Raw genomic sequence first — 24,986 nt, 5'->3', positions numbered from 1 at the left:
GTAGGAATGACTTTCTTTTAAACAGGTGAGGGCTAGTACAACAGGACAAATCATCAGCTCCTTGTTTCTGAAGAGAACAGTTTCATTTGAAAGGACTTTGTTTCCAAGGGAATCCAGAAAACACATTCTCTTAGTTCTGTGATGAAAAAATGTCTGTCATGAGCCGAGCATTACATACTGCCATAAGCTGCTGGTTTTGTACAGAGCGTGTTGTGTAGCGGAGGCACTGATGCTGTGGAACATCTATTTCTGATTCATGGGATTGCTATGTTCGGGTTGAAATCCACTAGCTGAGCTTCTTTCTTGTCACCGGAGAACAGACAGTTTCCACGCTTCTTAGCTGTCTTATTCTTTTACACATCACAGTCATCCTTTAAGTGAAGTGATCATCAGTTGGCATAATTTTCCGTTGGATAAATTGGGATCTCGGAGTTGCTGTTTGGCACCTTTGGGGTTCCTGAAAGAAAGTGAGTTTCTGTCTTGGAAAATGTTGTTGCAAAGGAATGATGTAGAAAGAAACAACATTTATCATTATGTATTTTCAGTAATTTACAGAGCAAGTAATTACTTATCTTTTTTTGCTTTACTGTATGCACTTAGGTTCTGAGGCGTTTATATGATTGCAAATTATGGTTCATGTTGGCCACAGCTGTTACAGAAACAGTGAACAACTGGGGCTTCCTGAAATGTGATCTAGTGCTGCTTTAATATTCTATATTGGTTGGAGTTTGCCTTTCATTCCCAACAGATTTGACTGATGTTCCTAGAAACTTGCTTTCTTTGAAGCCAATTTCCAAATGTAAGCAAATCTGTAATGTGTTTGATGTTCTGAGCTGGAAAGAACCTCACATGCATTTCTGTAACACAGATGAGAGTGGCTAAACTAAATGCTTCCAGAAAGTGAAGCAGCCTAATACAGTCTTGAATTAACCTTAAAACATCTGGTTCATCTTGGAACTGTACTTAATACAGTTATCTGTAGTGGATATCTGTATCTTTGATGGATTGGTAGAAATTAGCTTTAATCGGTTGTGCCATCCATGTGCTCTATGTTGTGTGTGATATTTAGGGTAGTTGGTTTCTCTGGCCTGGGTCCATGGGCCCATTTGTACTTTCTCTTTCTTTTTAAAGCTTCCTAGACTGAGTTGTTAACGAGCCCCTGAAAATGGCACTTTTGTGATAGTTCTTGCCAGTGTGGTCAAATTGAACGTATGCTGAAGTTTTAATACAAGCACTGAGAAAGGTGCCTAAGTTCACAGCTTTTGTTTTGCCATACAATGTCCCTTTTGACTTTTTTTTTTTAACACTAGTTAACGGAATACTGTCAGACTGTCAACAGTTCCACTTCTGACTGGGGCATGTGCCTGCCCTTGTCTGGTATGCCATCTTGCTCTTTTCCTTCAAGTGTCTTAAAAACATATTTTTGCACAAACTGTCAACCTTTCTTTGAGTTTATTTTTAAAGAGAAAGGGAGGTAACGTACTATGTAAGTAAAAACATCATTCTGTTTGCAGTATACTTGCCTTATGTTCCTTCTAGTTCTCTTTGTGTTCTTTCGGTCTTACTTAATCAGCTCAGAGGGGAAAAAATGCTCTTGCTTTAAAGGATTGCTGAGTGTCTTCAACTTTGTAGGCACGACAAAACTATTTTATGCAGGAGACTCTGTGGGAAACAATGTTGATTGTTGACATAGACAGGTAGGCTCTTTCTTCCCTCACACAAAATAAATATTTATAAAAATAGTGTTCTTGTTACAGTTGGATTTAAGGACAGACATTTTTACTGCATTTTGTGGAGTGTATAGATAATTTACAGAAGTTAGCTGATCTGCCTTTCAGTAACTCTTGCCCAGTTACAGGAGAGGGAATTCAGGTTGCAAATAGGTCAAAGTAGGTCAGTGCTCTGGAAAATCTCAGTAGGACTGCCATACCAAATCACACCTTTGCCATAGGGCATTTAGGTCTGTGGCAGGGACATGCTTCTGCCAGTGACTTGCTGAGGGAGATATTTTACAGATGTATGCATGATTCCTGAATTAATTATCCTACAAAATAGTGTTTGGGAATCAGTTTATTCCAGACAGTTAACTGCTCTGTGATTTCTGACTGACCTTTGGCTTTTCAGATAACAGAACCAAAGCTTGCTTTACCCAGAAGTGGGGAACATAACTTTGGAATTCCTCCTCTAGAAAACTGGTTTTCACAGCCAAATTTTCTCGCTCGTGGTTTTGAATTCTGTCCAGTATATTTGCAACTAATGACTGTCCCTTTAGTGACTGATTTCAGTGATTTGTGATAGCAACGATATTATTTATCTGTAGCAGCTTTTAATATAGAGGTTGTGTTGCTAGAGCAGTCCGAGGCGGTTGAAAGCTAAGGAAGCGACGTACAGTGGAAACTGATGCTCTTTCAAATGATAGTTTCAGTCTTCAGGATATTGCCTGGTGATTTTTTTTTTTGTAACATTTACTAATGCTTTTGAAAATGTGGAATATTTAATGATGGGGAGTGTACGTGACTTTAACATAAGGTCTCTCAGTTGACTGGAAATCTCATGTTACAGGAGGTTAATGCAGGTGCTGAAAGCTTTGTCTTGTCACATTCTTAAATGGGATTTGTTCTCTTTTAGGAAATGCCCAATTCTGTCTTTTTGGTAATGGAGGTATGTATTAACATGTATGTTTATTTCTGGCTGATTTTAAAGATGATTTTTAGACAAAATTCCTTCTCTGCACAGCTGCAAAGTAACCATGACTTGTTAAAACAAGTAATCAAGTAATTCTGAAAACTAGATTATTAATTTTGTATGCACACTAAATTTATCAGCAGTATTTGTTCCATAAATTATTCAGTTTCATTTTATGATACTCTTAAGTATTGGTGAGGCATTACACCTCAAATTATTAATTACAAATAATTGTCAACAATTTTGAGGTAAACAGCTGTAAAGGATCTTCTAATTTTAGTGAAAAGATTGCAAAGTAAAAATTATATAACAAGTATTTCAGCGCTTGTGTTTTTATTAAAAACTTTTCTTTTTAACAGTATTGCAATGGTGGGGATTTGGCAGATTACTTACAAGGTAATTAATTACTGTATTTCCCTACTAAGAAGCTATTGCATTGCACTACATGTTTATATTCTGTATTCCTGTAATGCATTGGTGTTTCTCTGAGATTTTTTGTTTGTGGCTTAAATATTTTCCTGTTTATGGAATGTCTGTAATTCCACAGTGCTTGTTCACCCTGGTGTGATTTCAGAGTAGCCTCTTTATAAGAGTAATTGAATTCATCAAGGATCCATTTAGTGTTGTATTCTGTCCCCAGCCAAGGTCAGCAGCAGAGTGCTGTGTGTTTGTATGCCACCCTGGGAACCTGAAAACTAAATTTTGAAGCTGCAGGAAGACATAAGGTTTTGCGTTTGTTTTAAAATATTTCCTGATGTTTTTAAATGTCACTCATAATTAAAAATAAACCCCACAAACTAGCAATGAAGGTGAATAAAATAATGCATGGGCAGAAAATACTTTTTGCCACTGCTTTCAAAACAGTTGAATGTAACATTCCCTTATTTGTAACTGAGAGATGATTTAGGTAACTGTAAGTAGCTGAAAAATGTGGTGTTTTTTCTACTTTTAAAATCATGTTTTGGGGACTACTCCCAGTGTTTTGATTCCACCTGCTTTCTTTTCCAAGAATGTGAACTTTAAAAATACTGAATTACTTATATAACAATGTTTTCTACAAAGAGGCAGTTCTGGCTTAGGAGAGATTTTGTCCTTCAGTGTGGCTCTGCTCAAAGTGAAGACAGAAGTTACAGAATCATGACAAATGTGTTCTTAGTACAAACAAAATTTTGAGCAGAGATGTTAATCTTTATATTTTTCTTGATAAAAATAGTCTACTTGCCTTTGTATCTGTAGTATGTTGAAGGAATTTTTTTGTGAACAGCAATTGTTATGGTAACTGTGCATATTAAAAGCCTAATTCACTTCCCATTAAAATCTTTGGAAAGACTCATACCATATAATTCAGGTCCTTCTTTCAGTACTTTTTCAGGCAGCAGAATGAGATAATACCTTCTGAAGAGAATTTTGAAAGTATGTCTTAATTTTTCCCTTCAAAACAAGTTTTATCATGGATGAAATTTTCTGAGCAGAGTGGCTATCTGCATCCCCATGATAATTTATTTAAAGAATAGGTGTTACAGCTTCAGGTTGTAACATGATTGTAGAATACATTTAATGTTCTAAACTATGGAGTTGTTCTATTTTCTCGGCTCCTTTGCCTTTTTAGCAAGTTTAGGATGTAATGATGATTGAGAAGCTTTACAATTACTATGCTACCGAGTTGAATAAACTACTGTAAAAACAAATAATTCAGAGTACTGTAGCTAGTGTAAAACTATGGAGATGGATATGTTATTGAGAGTATATACATCTGTAGAAAAATACTGGAGATTGGATTGTTCTGAGTGGAATTCACTATGATTTGATTGTCCTCATTGGTTTGATCACTGAAGTTTATTACTTTTTGCCCAAAGATAATGATATTTATTTTCTCATCTGCTAATGTGTATGTTATTTTCAGCTAAAGGAACTCTTAGTGAAGATACCATACGAGTGTTCCTCCAGCAGATTGCAGCAGCTATGCGTATTCTGCACAGTAAAGGAATTATTCATAGGGATCTTAAACCACAGAATATTTTGTTGTCTTACGCCAGTCGTAGGAAGTCAAGTGTCAGTGGCATACGTATCAAAATAGGTAAATATGCTTTTCTCTGATCTAAAGGTAAATCATCACTGTTGGATTGTTTCCCTACTCAGAAGTGTCTTTGTAATTAATGTGCAGAGGACGTGCTGGGTATGGTATATGAGTATTAAATTGATTTGAATCAGATAGTAAGTCCAGAACATGAGCTTTATGCTGTAATGCAGATTCTCAGCATAAAAATGCTTGAGTCATAAAGACCTTTTTGATTAAATCTGCAGGAAAAAGAAACCTATTTAGCTGATGTTTCTAGTATTAAACTATTTTAATTAGACATAAACCTGTAACCTTTGAAACTTCAAGTAGCCTTTAGCCCATTTCAAAACTGTGTGTATGTGAGACTCCAGTCACAGTTCCAGCTGGGTTTTTTTTTTGTGGTAGACCCTCCTAAGGGTTATTTGAGAAGTTTAGAGATGTAGATTATGACCTATTTTTGGCAGAAGGAGGTTTGGCATTGTAACTGGGGAGAGATGTCAACTGTTCAGGATACTATCAAACTCTTCTGCAGAGGACACTTCAGGAGTATACATCTCTGTCTGTTAAGTGTCCATTTAAAAATACTTCTTTTTTTAACAAGTTTCTTTTCTATGCTTTTGCTCAGCCAAAATGTGAGATCTGTTCCAACTCACTCCATCTTCTAAACAGCACAGAAGAGACAGAACTTCTTCTTTTGCTGTCCTTACTTGATAGTTTCAGATGCTTTTGCCTATGTGGAAAATTCAGGCATCTGAAACTTGACTTCTTAAACTTCTACCTGATGTGATTTCACTGAAGCAGATTGTATATTCATCACTCTTAATGAACCATTTATATTTAGCCACTGACTTTAATCCTTTCCTGCTGACGCCAGACAGCATGTTCTGCAGCTGGGGAGATGGCTGAGCAGCAGTTTATGCAAATGATGCCACTGCTGTTTCTTGGCTTGCTATTTGGAAGATAATGCATTATTCTTTCAGTGTAACATAGATTTTACTATTGCATATAGTTGGCTATATATTACACCTAACTGGTGTAATATACCTAACTGGTAATTGTAGCAGATTTCAATAAGAGACGGATCATTTCTAGACTTTAAAAATTTGAAAAATGTTAAATGTCCTTTTCATTGACAAATGTGTTTCTTTACATAGCTGACTTTGGTTTTGCTCGTTACCTGCATAGCAACATGATGGCTGCAACTCTGTGTGGTTCCCCTATGTATATGGTAAGCAACAGTGTATTTCAGTTTATGTTGCTTATCTCAAATGTTCTCCTACCAGAACAGAATAATTTACTGCTTGCAGATTAGCAGATGCCTAATGTATCAGGGGGAGCATGCAGTTCACCTTCCCGTAGTTTTACTAGCTCCTTTTTTTCTTGTGATTTGGAGAGCATGATTTTTAAAATCAGAGAGACATTGAACATTTCTTAGTGCTATGGGGAGGAAAAAATCTTAGATAATTTAAAGGCAATGTATCTTAGCATTAATTTTTTGGCAAAGTAGTTTCATTCATTACATAGTTTGGTTTTTTTTTTTCCCCTGAAAGAGGGCATTATCTCCTTTCCAGTTTCTTAAGAAAATAAGAAGAGATTAAATACAGGCTAGAAGAGCTTTACACTAGTAGTTAAAAAAACTATTTAGTGTTTTCATTCTAGTTATTTAATGTGTTCTCTCACATGTAGGGTTTGGTTTGTTTGGGTTTTTTTAAAAGCTATTTGGAGTTAATTGCCATTAATTTTTACTAAGTAGTGCAGTAGTCAATTGAAGACTGCACTGTCTGACGTTGGTACTACCACTATAGTACTGTATGGTCATGGGAAGATCATTTTCCTTTCCCTTGTCTTGTTTTTCTATATGTAAAATGGTAATAGTGATGTTCCTTATGAAATTCTTTGCTATTTATCCACAAAGAGGACTGCATAAACCAATTAAATAATGCTTACCTTTTATTCCCATACATGCTGATCACTAGATGCTTTCTTTAGAACATCAACGTTTCTAGTTTTCTGTGCTTTTGAAATGTAGCTTTCATTCTACGTAGAATTTTAGATAGAACTGTTTTCAGTTTATCTAGAACTGTTTCATTTTAGATAGAACGGTTACCTTTTAAGTCATGTGATGCAGATTAAAATGTTATTTTTGTCTTAGAATGAAGTGGTCTCTGTTAATACTGCTCTGATAGAAGAACTGTAGAATTTGTGTTGCTGTGGCTTTGCTTTTTTATTTTCCCTTCTGAGATTTTGCTGTTCTTTCCAGGCCCCTGAAGTGATTATGTCTCAACACTATGATGCTAAAGCAGACCTGTGGAGCATAGGAACTGTGATTTATCAGTGTCTTGTTGGAAAACCACCTTTTCAGGTAACACTTTATTTCCTTTTCCCTCTTTTTAGTCTCATGGAAATTCCTAGGGCTTTTCCTTCCAGTCATGAAAACGGAAGTACTGATACCTGAGTGTAATGTTGATGCTTCAAAGGCCAGGTCCCCTGAGGATACTTAGTCTATGAGATCAGTGTGTTAAATCCAAAGGAAATATATAAGGATACTTAGTACTGAAGTCACTGCTGTGCTTGGGGTTTTCTCCTTTAATGCCCATATGCAAAAGCCTCCTTTTTGTGTATGTGTTCATAGGTACAAAAGCTATTTTCTCCATGAAACTGAGTTTTAATTAATGTATAATTTTATTTGACAGGCCAATAGTCCTCAAGATTTGAGAATGTTTTATGAAAAGAACAGGAATTTGATTCCTAGGTATGTCACCATGGCCTTTCCTGTTGCTTATATTTGTTGATTGAACACTTTTTCATCTTTGGGAATGCCTAGGATTCGTAAAACTGTGTGATGTTGCTATCTTTGCAAGGATGTAGTATGATACCAGTGGATACCAGTGACTTATGTTACATCTTGCCTTCATTGTACCTTGCTGAGTTGAAAGTGTCCTGTACTAAGGCTATAGAGCATGTATAGTGAGGACTTAGGGACGTGGCAGAATGCTGACTTCCTGAAATTTAATGCATTATGCATTATTTCATGCATGCATGAAATTTAATGTGTGTTTTACTTCCTCTTGTGTGCAGTATTCCTAGGGAAACATCAGCTTATCTGGCTGACCTGCTGCTGGGTTTGCTTCAGAGAAACCAAAAAGATAGAATGGACTTTGGTATGTAGCTTTTCCTTTTGCTCTCTTGACTTTCCGTGTTAGCTGTATTCATGTGGCCAGAATAACTGACTTGACCTTTTTGTCTACAGCCAATTACATGAAAAGTGAAGTATATTTTTCTTCTCGGCTTTCATAAAGGAGACAGAGTAGCCAAAATAAATCATTAGGTAACTTCAGTCAGTCAGTATTAAGTGATGTGCATAAATTATGACTTTGTAGTTGAGTAGTGAAATATAAGTCAGTGTAATTCATTCAATTGTGGCCTTTCTTCCCCCACGTTGTTAATTGATATACCTTGAATTTCATAACACAGTCATGTTTCTGTTACTTTAACTGCTGTTTCGGCTTCAGACTGGGTGCAGGCATTTCTGATCTCCATGTGGTGTTGGTTGTAGAAATGTAACGAGTACTGGAAGAACCCACTTGGCTTTTAAAGTTGCTTTAAATGTTTCCTCGCTGTTACTTTCTCTTGCAAACTGCAAATATCATAACTATATTAATGGGGGTACAAATTGTGTACATTGTATTTGACCTTGCAAGCTATATATAGGTATATCTGAGGGCAATGAGGCATGTGATGTTACATCAAAATTGTTTATATTTGTAAAAATTAATTCCCAGTATTGCACTTACCTATTGCTAGCTGTAGAGACTTCTTTCTTTAGTGAAATAGTTTCACTTGGGTTGGTTTTTAAGCCAAAAAGTAGAAGAAACAACAGCTGTATCATTGCATTTCGCTAAGTCCTAAAATTTTAAAATTTTTAAACTGTGCAGTGACTGAAGTTTGTGTACTGTTAGATTACTGCAGTGTTTAGGACTGTATGTTGAATTAGTTGGGAAGTTAAGCATAGTACAAACTAGACGGATACCCCCCTTAACAGAAGTGAACTTGTTTGGTTCCAATTTACTGCTGTGTTTGGCTTTTTCTCTTTAGCTGGAGATCTTTGGTTACAGAACATTGTTCTATCTTCTTAAGATTTCAAGGCCTCAGATCAGTGCTATTGAATCATTCAGAATGGCTACAACTGTTGCCTCTTCAAAATTAGTCAGGAGTAGAGTTTAGATTTGTGTGCGCTTTGTACTGGCTGGGTTGTCTGTTACTTCAGTCTCAAAAAGCCTTTTTATTGCTGAGTTTTTGGTTACATATTGCTGCAAAAGTAATTTTTTTTTTAATGCAAACTCAGGCAGCATTTTTAAAAGGCGACCACTGAAAAGTTAAATCTTGATTATTTCTTCTTAGCTGCATCTTGTATGTCATGTTATTCATGCTGGTTTAAATTTTATAGCACTATTTGTTATTGCAGTTGTATCATAGCTGCCAGGAAATGTTAATCTTAAACTTTTAGCCAATTAAAGCTAACTTTGCTATTGTTATAATAATAATGAAAAAGATAATTGTATTTAGCTATGTACTTTATACTGAGATTTGTTTTAGGAATCAGGCAGGTGAGCCATCAAGTTTAACCTGTGGAATGGCAAGCAAGAGCCTAAACCTTAAAGTCTCTTTGGGTTCCTTGTAGATAAGACCTAGTTCTTTTCTTACCACAAGCTATTAGCTCTTGTGATGCTGAGGTTCTAGGGTGAGTTACAACCAAAAGTGAGACACGCTTAGTTTTTGTTTCTGCTTATGAAACTTCACCATTGCTCTTCAGTTAGGCATGCGAGCTTGGTTTTGATGCAGTACTGAAATACAGAAATTGATTCATTCATCACATGTGGTCCTTGTGTATTTGTGATAAGAAGACTATATTTGTTAGGGTGTGGAGAAAGGAGGATTCAAACAGAGTTTTAGTTCTTTACTTGAAGCTCAAGACTCTCCTAGCTATATATTTTTTTTTTTCTCCATTTCAATTCCTGATATATTTTGCTCCAAGAAATATCAAACTTTTTTTTGTAATAATTTGGAATTTGAAACATCCATCAGTACTGGCATAATTAAAGTGCTGCTCTTCTGAGAACCAGGCATGGATTTTTGTGTGTAGATGTAACTGAAATAACTTGATTTAACTGCTGTATGTAAAAGCTTAAGTAGAAGTCAGATACAGAAAAAACTCATGATAATTAGGTAAGGTGTCCGAGTTGACAGTATTCAAAGGTCAATTTATAAGTCTCTGTGTGTAGATGAATTAATACGTCACAAATACGGACTTTGAGTAATTGATTCCACTTTGCACTCTGGGTGTGCTGATCCCTACGGTTTCTTTAAACACGGGAAACTCACTGTATCATTTGTGGTAGTGGGAGAGTGCATTTGTGCTTAGAAAGGAAAATAGAAAGCAGAATTAGTAGTGATGGAAGTCATGTTTTCCTTGGCTGAGCCACTTAAAGGGCCTCCCAGGGGCTGCTCTGGAATGCACTTAGCAAAGGGAGTGAAAGGGAGAGTGTATAACTGAGCCTGGTTGCCTGTTGTTAAGGTAAAAATAACATTGGAAATCATGTTGATCTTCCAGCAATATAAAGTAGAACAGCAGGTGTTGTACAAAAGCTCAAGAACACCTGATCCTCATGTTAAAGTTAATCATTACATTGTTCTTACGTTACAGCTAGCCTTCCCTTCCTTATCAGGTTGTGAAAGTGTTGAAGGAAGAGGAGATACTGCAGGCCTTAGATTCTTTCTTTTTTTTTTCCTTGTTATTTGCTTAGGTCTGATGAACAGCATTGTTTTTCCTGAACTGTTAGAACATTAAAGCTCCCAAAGCTCAGCAGCTAGCTTCCACCAACCCTCAACTTCCCTTAACTGGCTGAAGGTTGTTTCTTGTAGAATAAAAGTTTCCATGTAAACTGCTAGCCAACTGGTTATGCTAAGTTAATTAAAGGCATCTCAGCATATCCATTTACAACAAAAGCAAAATCATAACCGTATTTGTATTGTGACAATAACAAGTAATTGGAGGAAATTGTTAAAGAAATGGTGTTTAATTCCGCTTTAAACTGTGAAGCGGCTGCACAGGTTGTGTTCTGCTTTTGGGAGATGGGAAGGAGAATGGCTGCTGCTCTGTGGTGTAATTTTTGGCCGCCTAAAGAGTGGCATTAATGGGTTCAAAAATAAGCGTGAGTCCTTGGGAAAGACAGAAGTGAAAATACTTCCAGTGTTTGATATAAGAGATGCTCATCATTTTGAAGAGCAAATTAAAACTGAATTAGTACCATATTGAATATAAAGAACATAATTTCATGAGGAGTATAGAAAGGCTTCTTGTGTACATGGTCCTTAGGTACAGTCATAAAATATCCTCCAGTAATTTAGTCTGATTTGCCTTGCTGGCTGTTGTTTGAAGTTATTTAATTGATTTTTGTTTCCTTTCCAAATGCTATAATAACATATAACATAGAAGGCTTTAATCTTTTATAAGCTTTTCACTCTCTGACTCTGAGATATTGATTCTGGGAAGGCAACCATTTATCACCATCTGCAATGTAGTCTGTAAATTCTATGTCATTTGTACACTTACTCACTATGATTGTTGTTTCTTGTTCTATAGAAGCATTTTTCAACCACCCTTTCCTGGATCAGATTTCAACAGTCAAAAAGTGTAAGTAGTTTTGGTTTTCCACTTATTTATATAAATGATGAATGTTGGGGGCTGAAATGGAGAAAGATCTGCCAAATATCACACTAAGTGTCCATGAGGCATTTTCCTGAGTCTGACTTGTTGTGCTCTATTGTGAGGCTAAGTGTTGAATCCTTTTTTGTATTATGCTGGACTGAAATGTGATACTTATTTACTAGTTCCTTTGACATTTCAACTGAACTTAAATACCCTTGTGTGTCTAAGGATGTGCTGTGCTTATAAGTTGTGTAATGGTTTATGAATGAAAAGCAGTGAGGAAATTAGTTTGAAATTCAGCCTTTCAAAATCTTAGTCCTTTTTTTTTTACCCTGGGTTTTCCTCTTCTAGCTTGTCCTGTACCAGTGCCCACGTATGCAGGCTCAGTCTCTGGCAGTTCCTGTGGTAGCTCTCCTTCATGCCGTTTTGCTTCTCCTCCAGTAAGTTCTCTGTTTCGCAGCACAATCTCTAGAAAACAGTTTCTGTAATGTTTAGCCAACGTTTAGAGTTACTGAATTTTAGATCTTTCAATTTTTGAACAGTGTAAACTGTTGTGTTTAAGAGCACAGAGTAAGGAATATCCTTGTCTTTGCTAGAACGGCATTAACATTCAGGTTCTCTCTTCTTCCTTGTGTTGTACTTGGTGGGTGTTTTTTTTTTTTGTTGGGGGTCTTTGTTAAAGAAAATATATATATATATATATATACACACACACATTTTGTTAAAGAAAAAATACATATACACATCAAATGCTAGAGTAGCAAGTCTTTAGATACCCTAATATGGTTTGCAACATAATGAATGTTACAGATAACTTTTGAATTGGCGTTTTTGGCTAAGGCCCCTTATACTGATATGAACTGGTGACTTGAATTTCATGTAGTATTTGGAAGCATCTGTATCACCAGGAATGATTGAATAAATTGCAATTGTTTAAATTCCCAGCCTATTTAATATAGGACTGTCTAAATTGATACTACAGGGTTATCTAGTCTTTGAAATTTCCAAATTCAAATACATTTTATATTTCTAAATACTTAAGAAGCAAAAAATGGCCCAAGATTTATCTCTTTTTTTTTCTTTTTTTTTGTCAAAAAAGCTAGTGATGATTCTTACTTTAGAAGCTTCATAGTTAAAAGAGCAAATCTACATTCTGAATCATTGGTTTTACAGTGGATTTTTTACTTCCTTTTTTCCACCCCCTGCTCCAGTCTCTGCCAGACATGCAGCATATTCAAGAAGAAAATTTGTCTTCCCCTCCACTGGGTCCTCCTAACTATCTTCAAGTCTCTAAAGACTCTGCCAGTACCAGTAGCAAGAACTCCTCTTGTGACACAGACGACTTTGTTCTTGTCCCACACAATATCTCTTCGGACCACTCATGTAAGAACCTTCCTTATTTTTACATTTGAAAACCATTTCTACTTGTAACATACCTTTATGTCCTGTTATTGTTTGGTTCTCTGTCTCAATTCACTTCAGAACTCATTTCTTTAGTTTGATCTTTGAAGGGAGACTGTTTAGCATACCTGCATATCCATCTGTGACTTTTTCACTCAATTGCGTAGCCAGATATGCCAAAGATACCAAGGTGATTTAAAGTCATGGAAAATATTGGGGTTTGGCAGTAGAAGAAAAGTCAGTTGTAAACAACTGCTGATAAGGAGCCCAAGGGTTCTCTTAGTGGAGGCTGGCACATTGTTACCTCCAGACTAACTGAATGTTTATAGACCATGCTGTAGAGCTTTAGATAATAAACAAGTGTGGGTAAAAACATAAATGTTTAACATAAAAGGTATGGGATTAGACTAGGCATATACAGTAGAAAGACTTGGATGTAGCACATTGCCATTTTATAACATCTTCCAAACCTGAATTGCCACTAGGAAGTTAGTCAGCTAATTTCTATACAATGCCACCAACTCACGTCAAATATTTGATTAAATCGGTGCTTTGATTGCTGAAGGGTTTCTGTTATTCATTATTATAAATTTACCAATGCTGATATCTTGTACTCTAAAACAATGGATTTTATTTCAAAACTATTATAATTAGTATAGCAAAAAAACCCCAACAAAAGCAAACAACAAAAAAACTTGTTAAAGAACTGCCTTGCCCAGTTACATTTTTGTTGTTGGTCACATCTGAGGTATTTTCCTGCACAAAACAGTTTGTGGAAAACTTTTATATGTTCACAGAATTTCGTCAGAAGTGGTTATTTCTACAACAGTAATATTGGAGTGTTTTTTTGGTTTGAGATTCTGCTTCATGATGTAGGTTTTCAATGTGTTCTTCTGCTTATTCTAGATGATATGCCATTGGGAGCAGCTGGCAGGCGGGCTTCAAGCGAGTTCTTGGTGTGTGGAGGGTAGGTGTGCTGAGCTTTATCCAAAAGAAGTCTCATGTTCTAAAATTGATACTGCGGCTGTAGAAGGGGTTGCTGTGTTTTTGGCAGCGATGGGTTTACATAGCTGTGTGTGGACTTAAAGATTAATATGCCAAATTCAATTTAATATGAATATGTAAACAGCTTGAATTCAGAAGGTTCTGCTGCAAAGTAGATAGTTTTTCTTATGTGAAGAACTGTCTTTTGACACTGGTTTTTGTTTTCACAGGCAGTCGCCTTTAACTATTTCTGGAAGCTCAGGAACTGTACAGAAACCATCCTCAGCCTCTTCTCGATGTACTGCTTCTGGTACAGCTAACAGGTGCGTGTTATGTAGGCTTAGTATTTCCTCTCTTTTTAAAACGTTTTCTGCTACTATATGGGTTTTTTTTAGTTGTGGATGGCTACTGGAAACTGAATTGAAATAGAAGCTATAGCTGTTTTTTCCAGCCTCTCTACACTTAATGCATTCTAATAGCTGACAGTTGTGTAGCTAACTTCTGGGTCTTGTGCATCCCCAAAAGATTTCCTTAAGGAAAGAGCATTCTTTTGTCTGCTTAAATTTTGAACTGGTTGAAAGCAGAAACCTCATAGATACAACTGACTTGTCCTTTTTGATGTTACGAAGCACAGCGCAGTCTTCATTTAGTGCGTCAAGATGTTGAATGCAATATACATTTTAAGAAGTAGTTGTGAGAGAAGAGGAACTTAGAAAGTCCAGATTGCTATGGATTTGTGTCTCGTGGATGGATTGTCTTGTGCCTGGTAACTGGGTGTGGCTTCGGTGCAAGAGATTACTGTGAATTTCATGTTTGTGTCTCATAAGATAGCAGAGAGGTCACATGAAATAACTAAACACGTATTGCAGCTTTTCCATCAGCAGAACTGTTAGTAAGCCCTCTTTCTTCCACATGGTTGTAGACTAAGTTTCTGCTAGTGTGAAACAGAACTAATATTCATCAGTGGTGCCTGAAGTCTTTCCTGTATCATATTGGAAAAGGTAAAGCTTAATCATGCTGTTTAACTATTCATGTAATATCGTAACAGAAGGATTAGATTTGTCATTTGACCAAGTAATGAATTTCATAATGTTTTCAGTACAAACAGAAAGAGGATGAGTGGCTAAATGGGGAATAAAGCTATTATGTTGGGTGTATTTTTGGCCTATGCTAATACTACAGGGCTGCGAGTCAGCATTATTTAAAAATGCTTGTCACAAGAAAAGTTTGCTACTTTGTGCTGATCTTTGTGCAGTTTGTGAAATCTGCTGACATTGGCTATCAATACAGCTTTAGTCTTACCTTTTATGTTTAAGGGCAGATAATGGAGATGGTTTGTCTGTAAAGATCCATTTGCTCTGGATTGGCCATGTACAATATATTACAAATACATTGTAATTTCCTATTTTAAATTGTGTTGGGTGTCACAGTTTTTAGTTACGTGTTTTATAAAATATGCCAGTTATCTGTACATTACTAAGTTAAGAGCTAAATGGTTGTGTGATTAGAAACAGGTGCCTACTGTTCACACTCTCAATATTTATACTCTAATAGTTTAATTATTGGCTGATTAAATTTGGTAACTAACTGGCTGCTTGGGACATGGTCTGAATGAAGCAGAGTGTGTGTCTGATATTCTGCAAGGTGCTGCTTTTGGGTTTTGCTTTTTTAATATCCTGAGAAATGTTCTTTCATAGTATGTGATTTTAAAAAATTTTTTACAAAAGGTTATGCCCTATGAAACAGGGAATTTTTCTGATTAGCTGATCAAACTGAATGAATTGTACCCATAGTTCTGCTGCTTTATGTCGAGTAGAAGAAGCTATAACACTTCTCAGCCTCTGGGCAGAACAGGCAGAATAGGTAGAGGTGGTTCACTCTCCTGTGGTTAATTGCTAATTTTACTCTCTGGATCTCACAGAAAGATTTGCATGCAGCTCTGCACACATCTGTATTGCATTTTCTCCAACCAGTAACAAACCACATCAGACTCCAGGATTCCTAACCAGAGCTTAGCTTAGGTCTGAGCTGGGGAGCCCTAGGCTGAGTACTGCACCATGCCTCTCCACCATGCCTCTCCACAGCATTGCTGCCTCCAGATAGCTCACAGAGCTTGCTTGTGTCTACCTGCAAGGCTGTTGTGAGAGCAGAGGAAGGCATTGTCCATGCTGAGTACTTTAAGTTGAAGTGCCTTCATGGCCTCCTCAGTGTCACTGCCACAGTTTAAATAACATCTGCTTCCCTGTGACAGGAGGTCTGGCCTAGGGAGCCTGCCTGTGCTACCTCAGCGTGTTGTGGTAGTCTTAGCAGGCTGCCCACTGCCTTTGTGTGGTTTCTGCTTGTGAGACCTTCTCTTTCCTTGGAAGCTTTCAGGCCTTCTGCCGACTGTGTGCTCACAACTGACTTCCAAATTACTTGTATCTAGAACTGGGTGGTAATAAAAGGGCAAACTTCTTTTCTTCTGCTAAGGAAGTTCTATGCATATTAGGAAGTAGTATTTCATTCCCAGAGGTAGCAAAGAGAGTAGGACAAATATAGTCAGAAACACAGATTTCTGTTCAGCTGTAGCCATGCAGTGAGTGCTGTAACTGTTTGTTTTCTAGAGCTCGTGGTAGAACTTTTTTCACACTTCCTCTAAGGATTTCTAATCTTTCTCTGAAGAATTGGTCAATAAAGGATCAGACACTAAACTGATTATTTTCCAAAAAGCCCATTAGTTTGAAGTTCTTTCCGTTGAATTCTGTCTTCCTTTAAAACTGATTACGTTGCAGTGGTTTGATTCCCTTATCAGATAGTACACTGAGGTAAGCCAGGTCACTGACACTTCAGTTGAACTTAGGTAATGCTAATCTGCAGTTTGAGTCTGTGGATTAATGTTCAGGTGTGTGGTTTTGGTCATTTTGTCAGGGGTTGGTTACATAACATGTTTTCCTTTTGCAAGTTCACGGTGTCTCTTGGGATATCTCTGACTGTGCTTTAGTGGCTTTTGTGCACATTCCAGCCCTGCTGCTGAACTTCCTGTTCTTAGCGCAGTGGGTTTTCCTAGAACGCTATTTTGAAGCGTGGTAAACAGAGCGGGCTGATTGGCAGGAAGTCAGAGGGATCTGTAGATCGCTGTGATGCGTGACGAAGTGCTTCAGCTAGTATTGCACTCTCAGCTCGATCTGATACTAGCCAGTATAAGAAAGGTAGTTAGTAACGAACAGTTCCTTATCTTCCTTTGTGAAGTGTTAGAGCTAGCTCAGGACAAGCCAAGATCATATTGCATGCAGGGAGTGCAGGAGCAGCTTATTTCCCTGTTTCCTAGATTTTCTTGAAATTTCAACAATGGTACAATTCAGGGAGAGACCTGTCTACCTATATTCATCTCTTGTCTCCATGCCTTCCAACTTCAGGCATTGTCAGCCTTCGGTATCCCCCCGCAGCGAAACGGCACCTATCCCGGTTCCCACTCAGCTACGGAATTACCAGCGCATAGAGCAGAACCTCTCCTCTACTGCCAGCCCCATGTCAAACCCCCACGGATCACCAAGGTGACTTTGGTTATTTTTTAACTCCTTTTTCTTTGTTCTAGTTTGTGTTTGTACCCTGACAGATGTCCATGCTTTCTTGCTGATGTCATTTTTTTTCTGCACAAAAACATACTGAAAAGACATTTTTAATAATAACAAATAATAGTCCTTCACAATCTCAAGATTGTTGGATGGGCACTTGAAATTTTTCATGAGAACAAAATGAGCTTGTTCTTTGACTCAAATGCAACCCAAGAAGGTAAAAAGATGAAGTCTTGCTTTTTTATTCTTCTTTGTGTATTATATGGCATTACATCATAAACTAGAAAGTCAGTAATAAGTTATGTTTTGTTTTGACACATGTAGTGATGAGATGAATGTTCTGTAGAATATCAGGGAAACAGTTTTTGGCATACTAGTTAACCAGCTTGTCTTATTACAAAGCTCTAGTGTGCCAGACTTATTCTGTGCCTTGTGGTCTGCAGGCTCAGGATGGTGAAAGTCAAAGACTCAAAAACAGAGTACTCGGAACTCTGGAGATCTTTACAAAAACAAAACCCATGGTTCCTTGCTTTTTTTTCCCCCCCAGGGTCTCTGATTTTATAATAGTTGCCCTGGGGAAGTGCCTTTCCCTTAAATGATCTGTTTTCAGTTATCTGACCTGTATACCAGACTCAATATGAAAACTTTGTCATAATCTTTGTTGACATAAAAACTGGCATTTGCAGCAGTACATTTCACTTGATTGTAAAATTCAAAATTTCATGATCAATTTGCTTGAAGATAAGGAATCCATGTACTAAGGGATATCTGTTTTAATTTTCTCCAGTTAACAGACTAAAAGTCTGGCACTGAAAGTTAAAAACTCAATGTGAACAAATGGAATTAAATCTTGCTTGTTTTCAGTGTGGGAAGCTTAGTTTAAGTTATTCACTTAATAAGCTTCAATGTCCTAGCTTTCTTTTTAAATATCAGTATTTTCTTTAACTGATTGTTATACTCCTTACCGGATTCTGAAGCTTATCTCAAGGAACCACAGGTACTATAGTGTGTGTAACCATTCTTTTCACCTTGTTAGAGCTGGAGTTGTGCGACGCTCAAATACTAGCCCAATGGGCTTCATGAAGATGGGCTCCTGTTCTCCAGTACCAGCTGACACTGCACAGGGTATTGGGCGCAGGTTATCCACAGGATCTTCTAGACCGTATTCTCCTTCACCACTAGGTAAGCCCATAAATTCTTAGCAATTAGTAAAGGTTTATCTAGAACAGTAATTCAGAACATTAATTCTTGCTTGAAATTATCTTAAACCAAAATCTGCCCAACTAGGTCACATTTGCAGAAATAATTTCTGTTAAAGGACTCACAGAAGTAAACTAGCTAAGTTTTTTATTTTGCTTTACCTTCATTTGTAGTGAAGTATAAAGTATAAATTCACAGTTTGATTTTGTTTGCATAGTTGGAACCATACCTGAGCAGCTTGGACACTGTTGTTGCGGACAACTTCAAGGACATGAATCAAGGAGTAGAAACTTCTCAGGTGAGTGACTTTGGACAATGCAATGCAACCAGTGCTATTTTGATAGAGCTTCTACAGCGTTTTGTGAAGGGTGAGGAGAGCCAACGCTACATTAGTATGGGTTAATAGGAGACACTGAGTAAGCGGTGCACTGAGTTTCTGTAGAAACTTAGCCCAGTTGTGGTTGTATCAAGACACCTTTCCCCATAACTAATCCCCTATACAGTAAGAGTGTGACTGAAGTTTCTTTTTCTCATGATGAAAACCCACTCTGATAATGCCTGTCTTTAAACAGGAATGGAAGTGGATGGATTATAATGAATGGTAGTAACATGCTTCTCAGAATCTGGTTTTGATAAACCAGCTCTGTCATGCCAGTCCTCAGAAAAGGGAGGAAGAACTGCCAGTGTACAGTGTGCAGCACGTTCCCGTCATTCCCTTAGGAAATTGACTGGGATCTGATGTTAGTGTTGCTAAGCATCCAGTAAGCTTTGCAAGTCATAAATTATTATGGCATGCGAGCAGGGAAAAAAAAAAAAAGATTAGGGAGAAATAGGACTTGAAGGTGTTTTGAGTGTTAAAGATGGAATCACACTGTAATGCCAGAAGGATTTGGCATAAGAATATGCAATTCAGCAACACGTTCTTTTGCTCTATGTAAGTTTTGGGTGCAATTTCTTCTTTATCTAAAATTAGTTAGTTATATTCTTTATTTTGACTTTCTAAGAGGTGCTGTTGAAACTGCATTGTGGGTTTTTCCCCTATTTAAACACTTTCCAAAATAATGCGGAGATGATAGGGTCATCATTTCTTGGAGTAGCCATATTTCAAATCTGGGAATGGTTTCATTCATATGAAATAAGTTCTATGACATGTCTCAAAAATTTCCTTCATAATTGCTATGCCATTGGCAGTCTCAATGAAAGACAAGGCATGAGTGCATCCTCAGATTTGAAATAGTCTCTTCTCTTAAAAAAAAAAAGTGTGTGTGAAGAGAATACAAAGCAGCGTGTATGCTTTACTTGTTGCATTTTTTCTTTGGATAGAATTTTGTAGGGCTGTTGGTGCAGTGTCTTTTGCCAGTGTCAAACTGACTTGTAACATACCACAGCACTGTTTTTATGGCTGTAAGATTTTTTTAATGTTTCGTTTCTTCATCTGTTTCCTGCATTCTTTTCCTACTTGACTTTATTTCTTAATTTCAAACAAATACAGTGGTATTTCCATTTGTAAAATACCACAAATTGCAGCAAGTCTGTTTCTCAGCATTTAAATGGGTATGGGAAGCTGTCTTTTGCTTCTGGGTGAAGTGAGGTCATCTGTACTGAGATTTTCTAAGGACTTGAAAATGTCTGTCGTAATGTAGCTTCTGAACTAATTGAGCTGCTCTTGCTGCCAGTGGCAGCAGAGGACAAACTTCTAATTCGGAAACCTTCCCTGTGGTGGCAGTGACACTAGAACAGTAACCAGTGAGATTTAACACTGGTTTCTGAAATGACAGGTGAGGACTTTCAATGCAATGAGACTAGCAGAGGGATTTCAAACAAGCAAATTCTTGGCTGGGACGTTAATGAGAAATAGACTTCATTCCCTCAGCTGTAGCTGCAGGCAGAAAGGCTGTTCTAAAACATACTGTTTAATGGAGTGGAATGAAATCAAGATGAAGTAGCTCATATCCAAAATCTAACTAGCAAAAGCATAAGCTTAAGAAGGTTGAAAGATGTGTCTTAACAGCTGGGCACTTTACTGAGCAAACTGTAGGAAGTTTGTGCCTTTTTTTGAGCATACCTTTATGAAGCAGAGCCTATCTCAGAAGATTGTCTTGGCCAGCTCTTAAAAATCTTACCTAGTTAGTTCATTTCCAGTTTTGCCTTTTTTTTTTTTTTTTAACATGTGATTGAAATTGTCACTTCAATATTAAGTTCTTTGAGGTTACAAAGATAGACATTTTATCTGGGAAGCTGTGGCCATAAAGCTGAAGTCTTAAGTACTGTTTGTAACTTTGCACAGTTCCTCATCATAAAACATAAAAACGTCACAAGGAAGACGCCATTTCATCAAATTTCAGGTTCCTTATTTTGAAAGAGGAAAGGGCACCTTTGAGTAGGTGAGACGTTCATGAGAGATATTTCCCCAATGCTGTTTAAATGACATTCCCCTGTTTAAATGACTGCTTATAGCTCAATATGCTTCAGGAGAAACTTTGCATCAGTACTTAAGTGTGGACTTCCTTTGTACATAGTAAGCTTTTGAAAAAGATTTAGTCTGACAGACTAAAAAGTAAATCATTGCCCAAAGTAATAATCCCAAACTGCTTCATCTGAATAATTTTGATTCTTTTTAGTACCTAGTTTTCTTGAAGGAACCATGAGATGAGTTGCCTTTTGTGTCTGCAAATGAAGTCATTATGTACAAAACAAGTCATTAACATGCGATGTTGCATTCACACGCTTGTTTGCAAGAATATAATTTCAGTACTTGAACGTCTATTCAGCCTAGAGCCTTGGCAGCTGGACTTGAAATTTCAGTATTGGTTATGCCATTCCTGCTGAATCCAACCGCTTTATTTGTCGTGATGCAGGTTGTCAGAGGTACTGCAGCTGCCAGTACAGCTGCCACCCTGAAATCCTGCCTATTTGGCAGCTTGAACGTCTCATCAGTGTAATGTACCCTTAGCCCAAATAGCCGACAGGCTAAATCCATTCTTCTTGACATCTAGTGAGTTGGTGATCAAACATACCTCATGATATTTGCAGTTCCATCTCCTTTCAGTTTAATGTTGATCTCTGGCATTTTGGGCTGCTTTGATAGATTTTCCAAGCACTGCAAGTAGAATTTTACTTCGTTGTGTTTCATCCCCACAGGTTCTCCAATACCACCGCCACAGTCTCCACAGTCACTTTTGATGGGAGCGAGGTTGCAGAGTGCTCCTACTCTCACAGATATTTACCAAAACAAGCAGAAGCTCAGAAAGCAGCATTCAGACCCAGTATGCCCATCCTATGCTGGGTATGGATATAGTCATTCTCCACAACCAAGTAGGCCAGGTAGCCTGGGAACATCACCCACCAAACATATGGGATCGTCTCCGAGGAGTTCAGACTGGCTGTTCAAAACTCCGTTACCAACAATCATTGGCTCTCCTACTAAGGTTTGTTAAGTTTACCGCTGTCAGTAAAATGTGAAGTGGTAAAACACTGCCTGAAACAATTCCCAAGAATATTTCAGGGTTCTAACCTTGTTTCTTGTGTGTTCTTGGTCTTGATTCTTAAAGGCAACAGCTCCTTTCAAAATACCTAAAACTCAAGCATCCTCAAACTTGCTGGCCCTGGCTAATCGCCAGGGCTCGGTAGATACCCCGTTGCAACCTAAAGACATCACTGACCCACGGGATTTCACGCACTTCCACTCCACCCAAGGAGGTGAAAAGCAGGCAGGAGAACAGCACAGTAAAACTACATTCGGCAGGTAGGCATTGTAGTATTTGTAACCTGTGAAGTTGGGTAGGTAACTTGGCAGAAGAATGTACATTGCACACAGCAGTTTGGAGGGAAAGAGCATGCAAAAAGTGAGCTGTGAGGAGATGCTGAGGTTTGGTGTATACAACAGAAACATTTTGTACTGTGTATAAATATAGCATGGACTTCCTGGAGCACTTTGTGTTGCTGTCTAGTTCCCTTTTGTTTTGATTTTCTGAATATGGAATTTCATTGCCTCTGTGAAGCCTGTTTAGTTTTTGCTTGAAAATCTATGTGACAAAATTCACAATGTACGTTTTTAAGAGAAAAAGGTCTCTCTTATTTTTATGGCTAGCTCTATTTCAGTAGGTCCATGATGAACAGCAAGATTTCGGTATTTTCTGTATTTTTTTGTTGAAGAATTGTCTAGAATAAATACCAAGAATCTGAGTGTCAGCCTTAGTTGCAAGTTAGATAAGAAAATCTTAGTGAAGAACTTTGTTGTGAATCCATACAATTTTCTGTCTAGGTCTGTTAGTACTGGGAAGCTATCGGATCAACAGGTAAAGACTGCCCTTGGTGGCCAGTTGTATCAAGGCAGTACAGACAGCCTCAATACAGAGCGACCAATGGATACAGGTAAGGAACAGATTCGTACATCTAAGCTGTCTTTATGTGCTAGGGTTTTTTATGGAGTGCCAACTAGATACAGTTCTGCTTCCAACTTCGGTAATTGGTTCTGACAATTTTTAGCCTCAGTACAGAAGGCTTTTTTTTAATCTTTAAGGGGATATGTTCCATTTCTTTAGCATAGCTTTAAAAATAACTGAGACAGGAAAATATCTGTTTCTGTGCTAAACACAGAACTACTTTAACTGCCTATACTGGCTAGAGGGGTTTCGATTTTTTTTGTTTGGTTTTATTTTTAATACAACATTCATGGCTGTTTCATTTCCTAATTCCACCTTGTTTTCATATGAAAGCCAGTTTATGTAATTCTGGGTCATTTTTTTTCCTTCTCCATTCCCCAGCTTGACCCTTGCCATGGTGGCCACCAGTTCTCACCTCATTTTTGAGCAGATAGGAGTTCTGCAGGCAGGGCTAGTCTTTAGCCTCCAGACCTGTCATGGTTTGCCTTTAGAATTTTTCTGTTGTATCTTTTGCTGCAGGACTGGTGTTGTACTCAGGCTCTTGGGGAGACCCTCTGTTGTTCTTTTCTAGGTGAGAGTAGAGTGGGGAGAGATTGAAAGTAAAAAGATATGTGTAGGCTGCATCTTCACTCTTCTTGTATTTCACCAAGGCTGCCCACTCAGCTTGTTTTATTTGGTATCAGAGCTTCTAACTAGTCCAAGTCTTGGATCTTCATCAAAGCATGTTGTGTTGCAGTGCTCCAATTTGATGCGTATAATTACTTACTGCTATGCTTATAGGGACTTGCTGAAATTTTCTCTTCCAGCTCCAGCAGGGGCCTATGGAATTGCAATGGCACCTCCTTCCATGGGAAGCGGGGCAAGTTCTCGGGCTGTCATGTTTACTGTTGGGTCCCCTCCAAGCAGTGCCACCCCTCCTACCTGCACCCATATGGTCCTAAGAACAAGAACCACCTCAGGTAAGACTTTCCTGACAACCATGGACTGTTTTCAAATGCAATATTCAAGCTTGCCCACTTCTTGGGACAGTAACCTGCTTACTGCCTTGCACAGTAGGTCTTCTAGGCCATCAGTAAGAGAGCTCTGTGAAGTAGAGATTAATATTGGATGACTTCTGCCTTTTCCCTGCTAAAGAGAGGGCCAGAGGCATGGATTTACGGTACAGCGGTGTGTAACTTCCTGTGTACACAGCTCTACTCCACCACAGAGAGTGTAATAGATCTCTATGACAAAGGTGGAGAGGAAAAGTTAGATTTCTGATTCTGCATTTTTTCTTGCTGCTGTGCATTGTACCAGAAACAACAGACAAGGGGTGTGAGCTGACTGCATTTCGGCATGCATCAGCTATGTTGCCAAATAACAAAGATGTCAAGGTAAAGGCCTTCATCTGCTCAGGATGAGCAGGAGTCTGCAGCAGTGTGCTTTTGTGAACTATAGCACAACCTTTGGTCTGTACTGTTGGACTGTCTGCCTTGGAATCCTTGTCAACCATTTCCCAGAATCTTTGTTATAAAAAGTCACCGTTCATTAAGGTGTAGCCTTTGCAATCTCTACAGAGTGATGCAAGGAACAATAAGGAGAGCCTCCCAAGAGTGAATCTGTGATGACTACTGATTTGTCATTTGCTGTCATCCGCAGCCCCAGCACTGCAAGATGGAACAACCTATTAGACTGAATGTGTGTGTTATTTTTCTTGTAGTTGGATCAAACAGTTCTGGAGGGTCTCTCTGCTCCACTAGTGGCCGTGTATATATGGGCTCTCCTCCTGGTATTTATATGGGTTCTTCTCCTCCGGGAGCCGAGGCAGCTCCAAGTCTGAAGTACATGCCTTATGGTACTTCGCCTCCCAGCTTAGAGGGCTTTATCACTTTTGAAGCTCCTGAATTGCCTGAGGAAACTTTAATGGAGGTATAGAAAAAATAATTTAATGTTTTATAATGTATAATGCTGCTAAAACAGGAACATGGTAAAAACGGGACTGCTCAGTGCACTTCGTAGTTTCCTCTTCA

The 24,986-nt window shown here is 38.0% G+C and overlaps 1 protein-coding gene across 1 annotated transcript in view; it reads left to right on the top strand.

Annotated features, from left to right (window-relative positions):
- The window catches only part of ULK2 (unc-51 like autophagy activating kinase 2), a gene marked incomplete at its 3' end in the record, with an annotated part of 38,659 nt that overhangs the window by 9,491 nt on the left and 4,182 nt on the right, over positions 1 to 24,986 (top strand). The window contains exons 4-22 of the mRNA XM_082008776.1: positions 2,629 to 2,661; positions 3,045 to 3,081; positions 4,589 to 4,762; positions 5,899 to 5,972; positions 7,005 to 7,106; positions 7,438 to 7,496; positions 7,823 to 7,905; positions 11,388 to 11,438; positions 11,805 to 11,893; positions 12,665 to 12,836; positions 13,761 to 13,821; positions 17,234 to 17,371; positions 18,429 to 18,574; positions 18,810 to 18,890; positions 21,734 to 22,020; positions 22,144 to 22,337; positions 22,857 to 22,966; positions 23,784 to 23,936; positions 24,677 to 24,885. Of these exons, the coding sequence (XP_081864902.1) occupies positions 2,629 to 2,661; positions 3,045 to 3,081; positions 4,589 to 4,762; positions 5,899 to 5,972; positions 7,005 to 7,106; positions 7,438 to 7,496; positions 7,823 to 7,905; positions 11,388 to 11,438; positions 11,805 to 11,893; positions 12,665 to 12,836; positions 13,761 to 13,821; positions 17,234 to 17,371; positions 18,429 to 18,574; positions 18,810 to 18,890; positions 21,734 to 22,020; positions 22,144 to 22,337; positions 22,857 to 22,966; positions 23,784 to 23,936; positions 24,677 to 24,885 (2,253 nt within the window). The remainder of the gene's footprint in view (positions 1 to 2,628; positions 2,662 to 3,044; positions 3,082 to 4,588; positions 4,763 to 5,898; positions 5,973 to 7,004; positions 7,107 to 7,437; positions 7,497 to 7,822; positions 7,906 to 11,387; positions 11,439 to 11,804; positions 11,894 to 12,664; positions 12,837 to 13,760; positions 13,822 to 17,233; positions 17,372 to 18,428; positions 18,575 to 18,809; positions 18,891 to 21,733; positions 22,021 to 22,143; positions 22,338 to 22,856; positions 22,967 to 23,783; positions 23,937 to 24,676; positions 24,886 to 24,986) is intronic.

This window comes from Phaethon aethereus (assembly GCF_964289735.1).
Source record: "Phaethon aethereus genome assembly, chromosome: 19".
Lineage (NCBI taxonomy): Eukaryota > Metazoa > Chordata > Aves > Phaethontiformes > Phaethontidae > Phaethon > Phaethon aethereus.
This window is presented reverse-complemented; position numbering and strand designations above follow the sequence as displayed.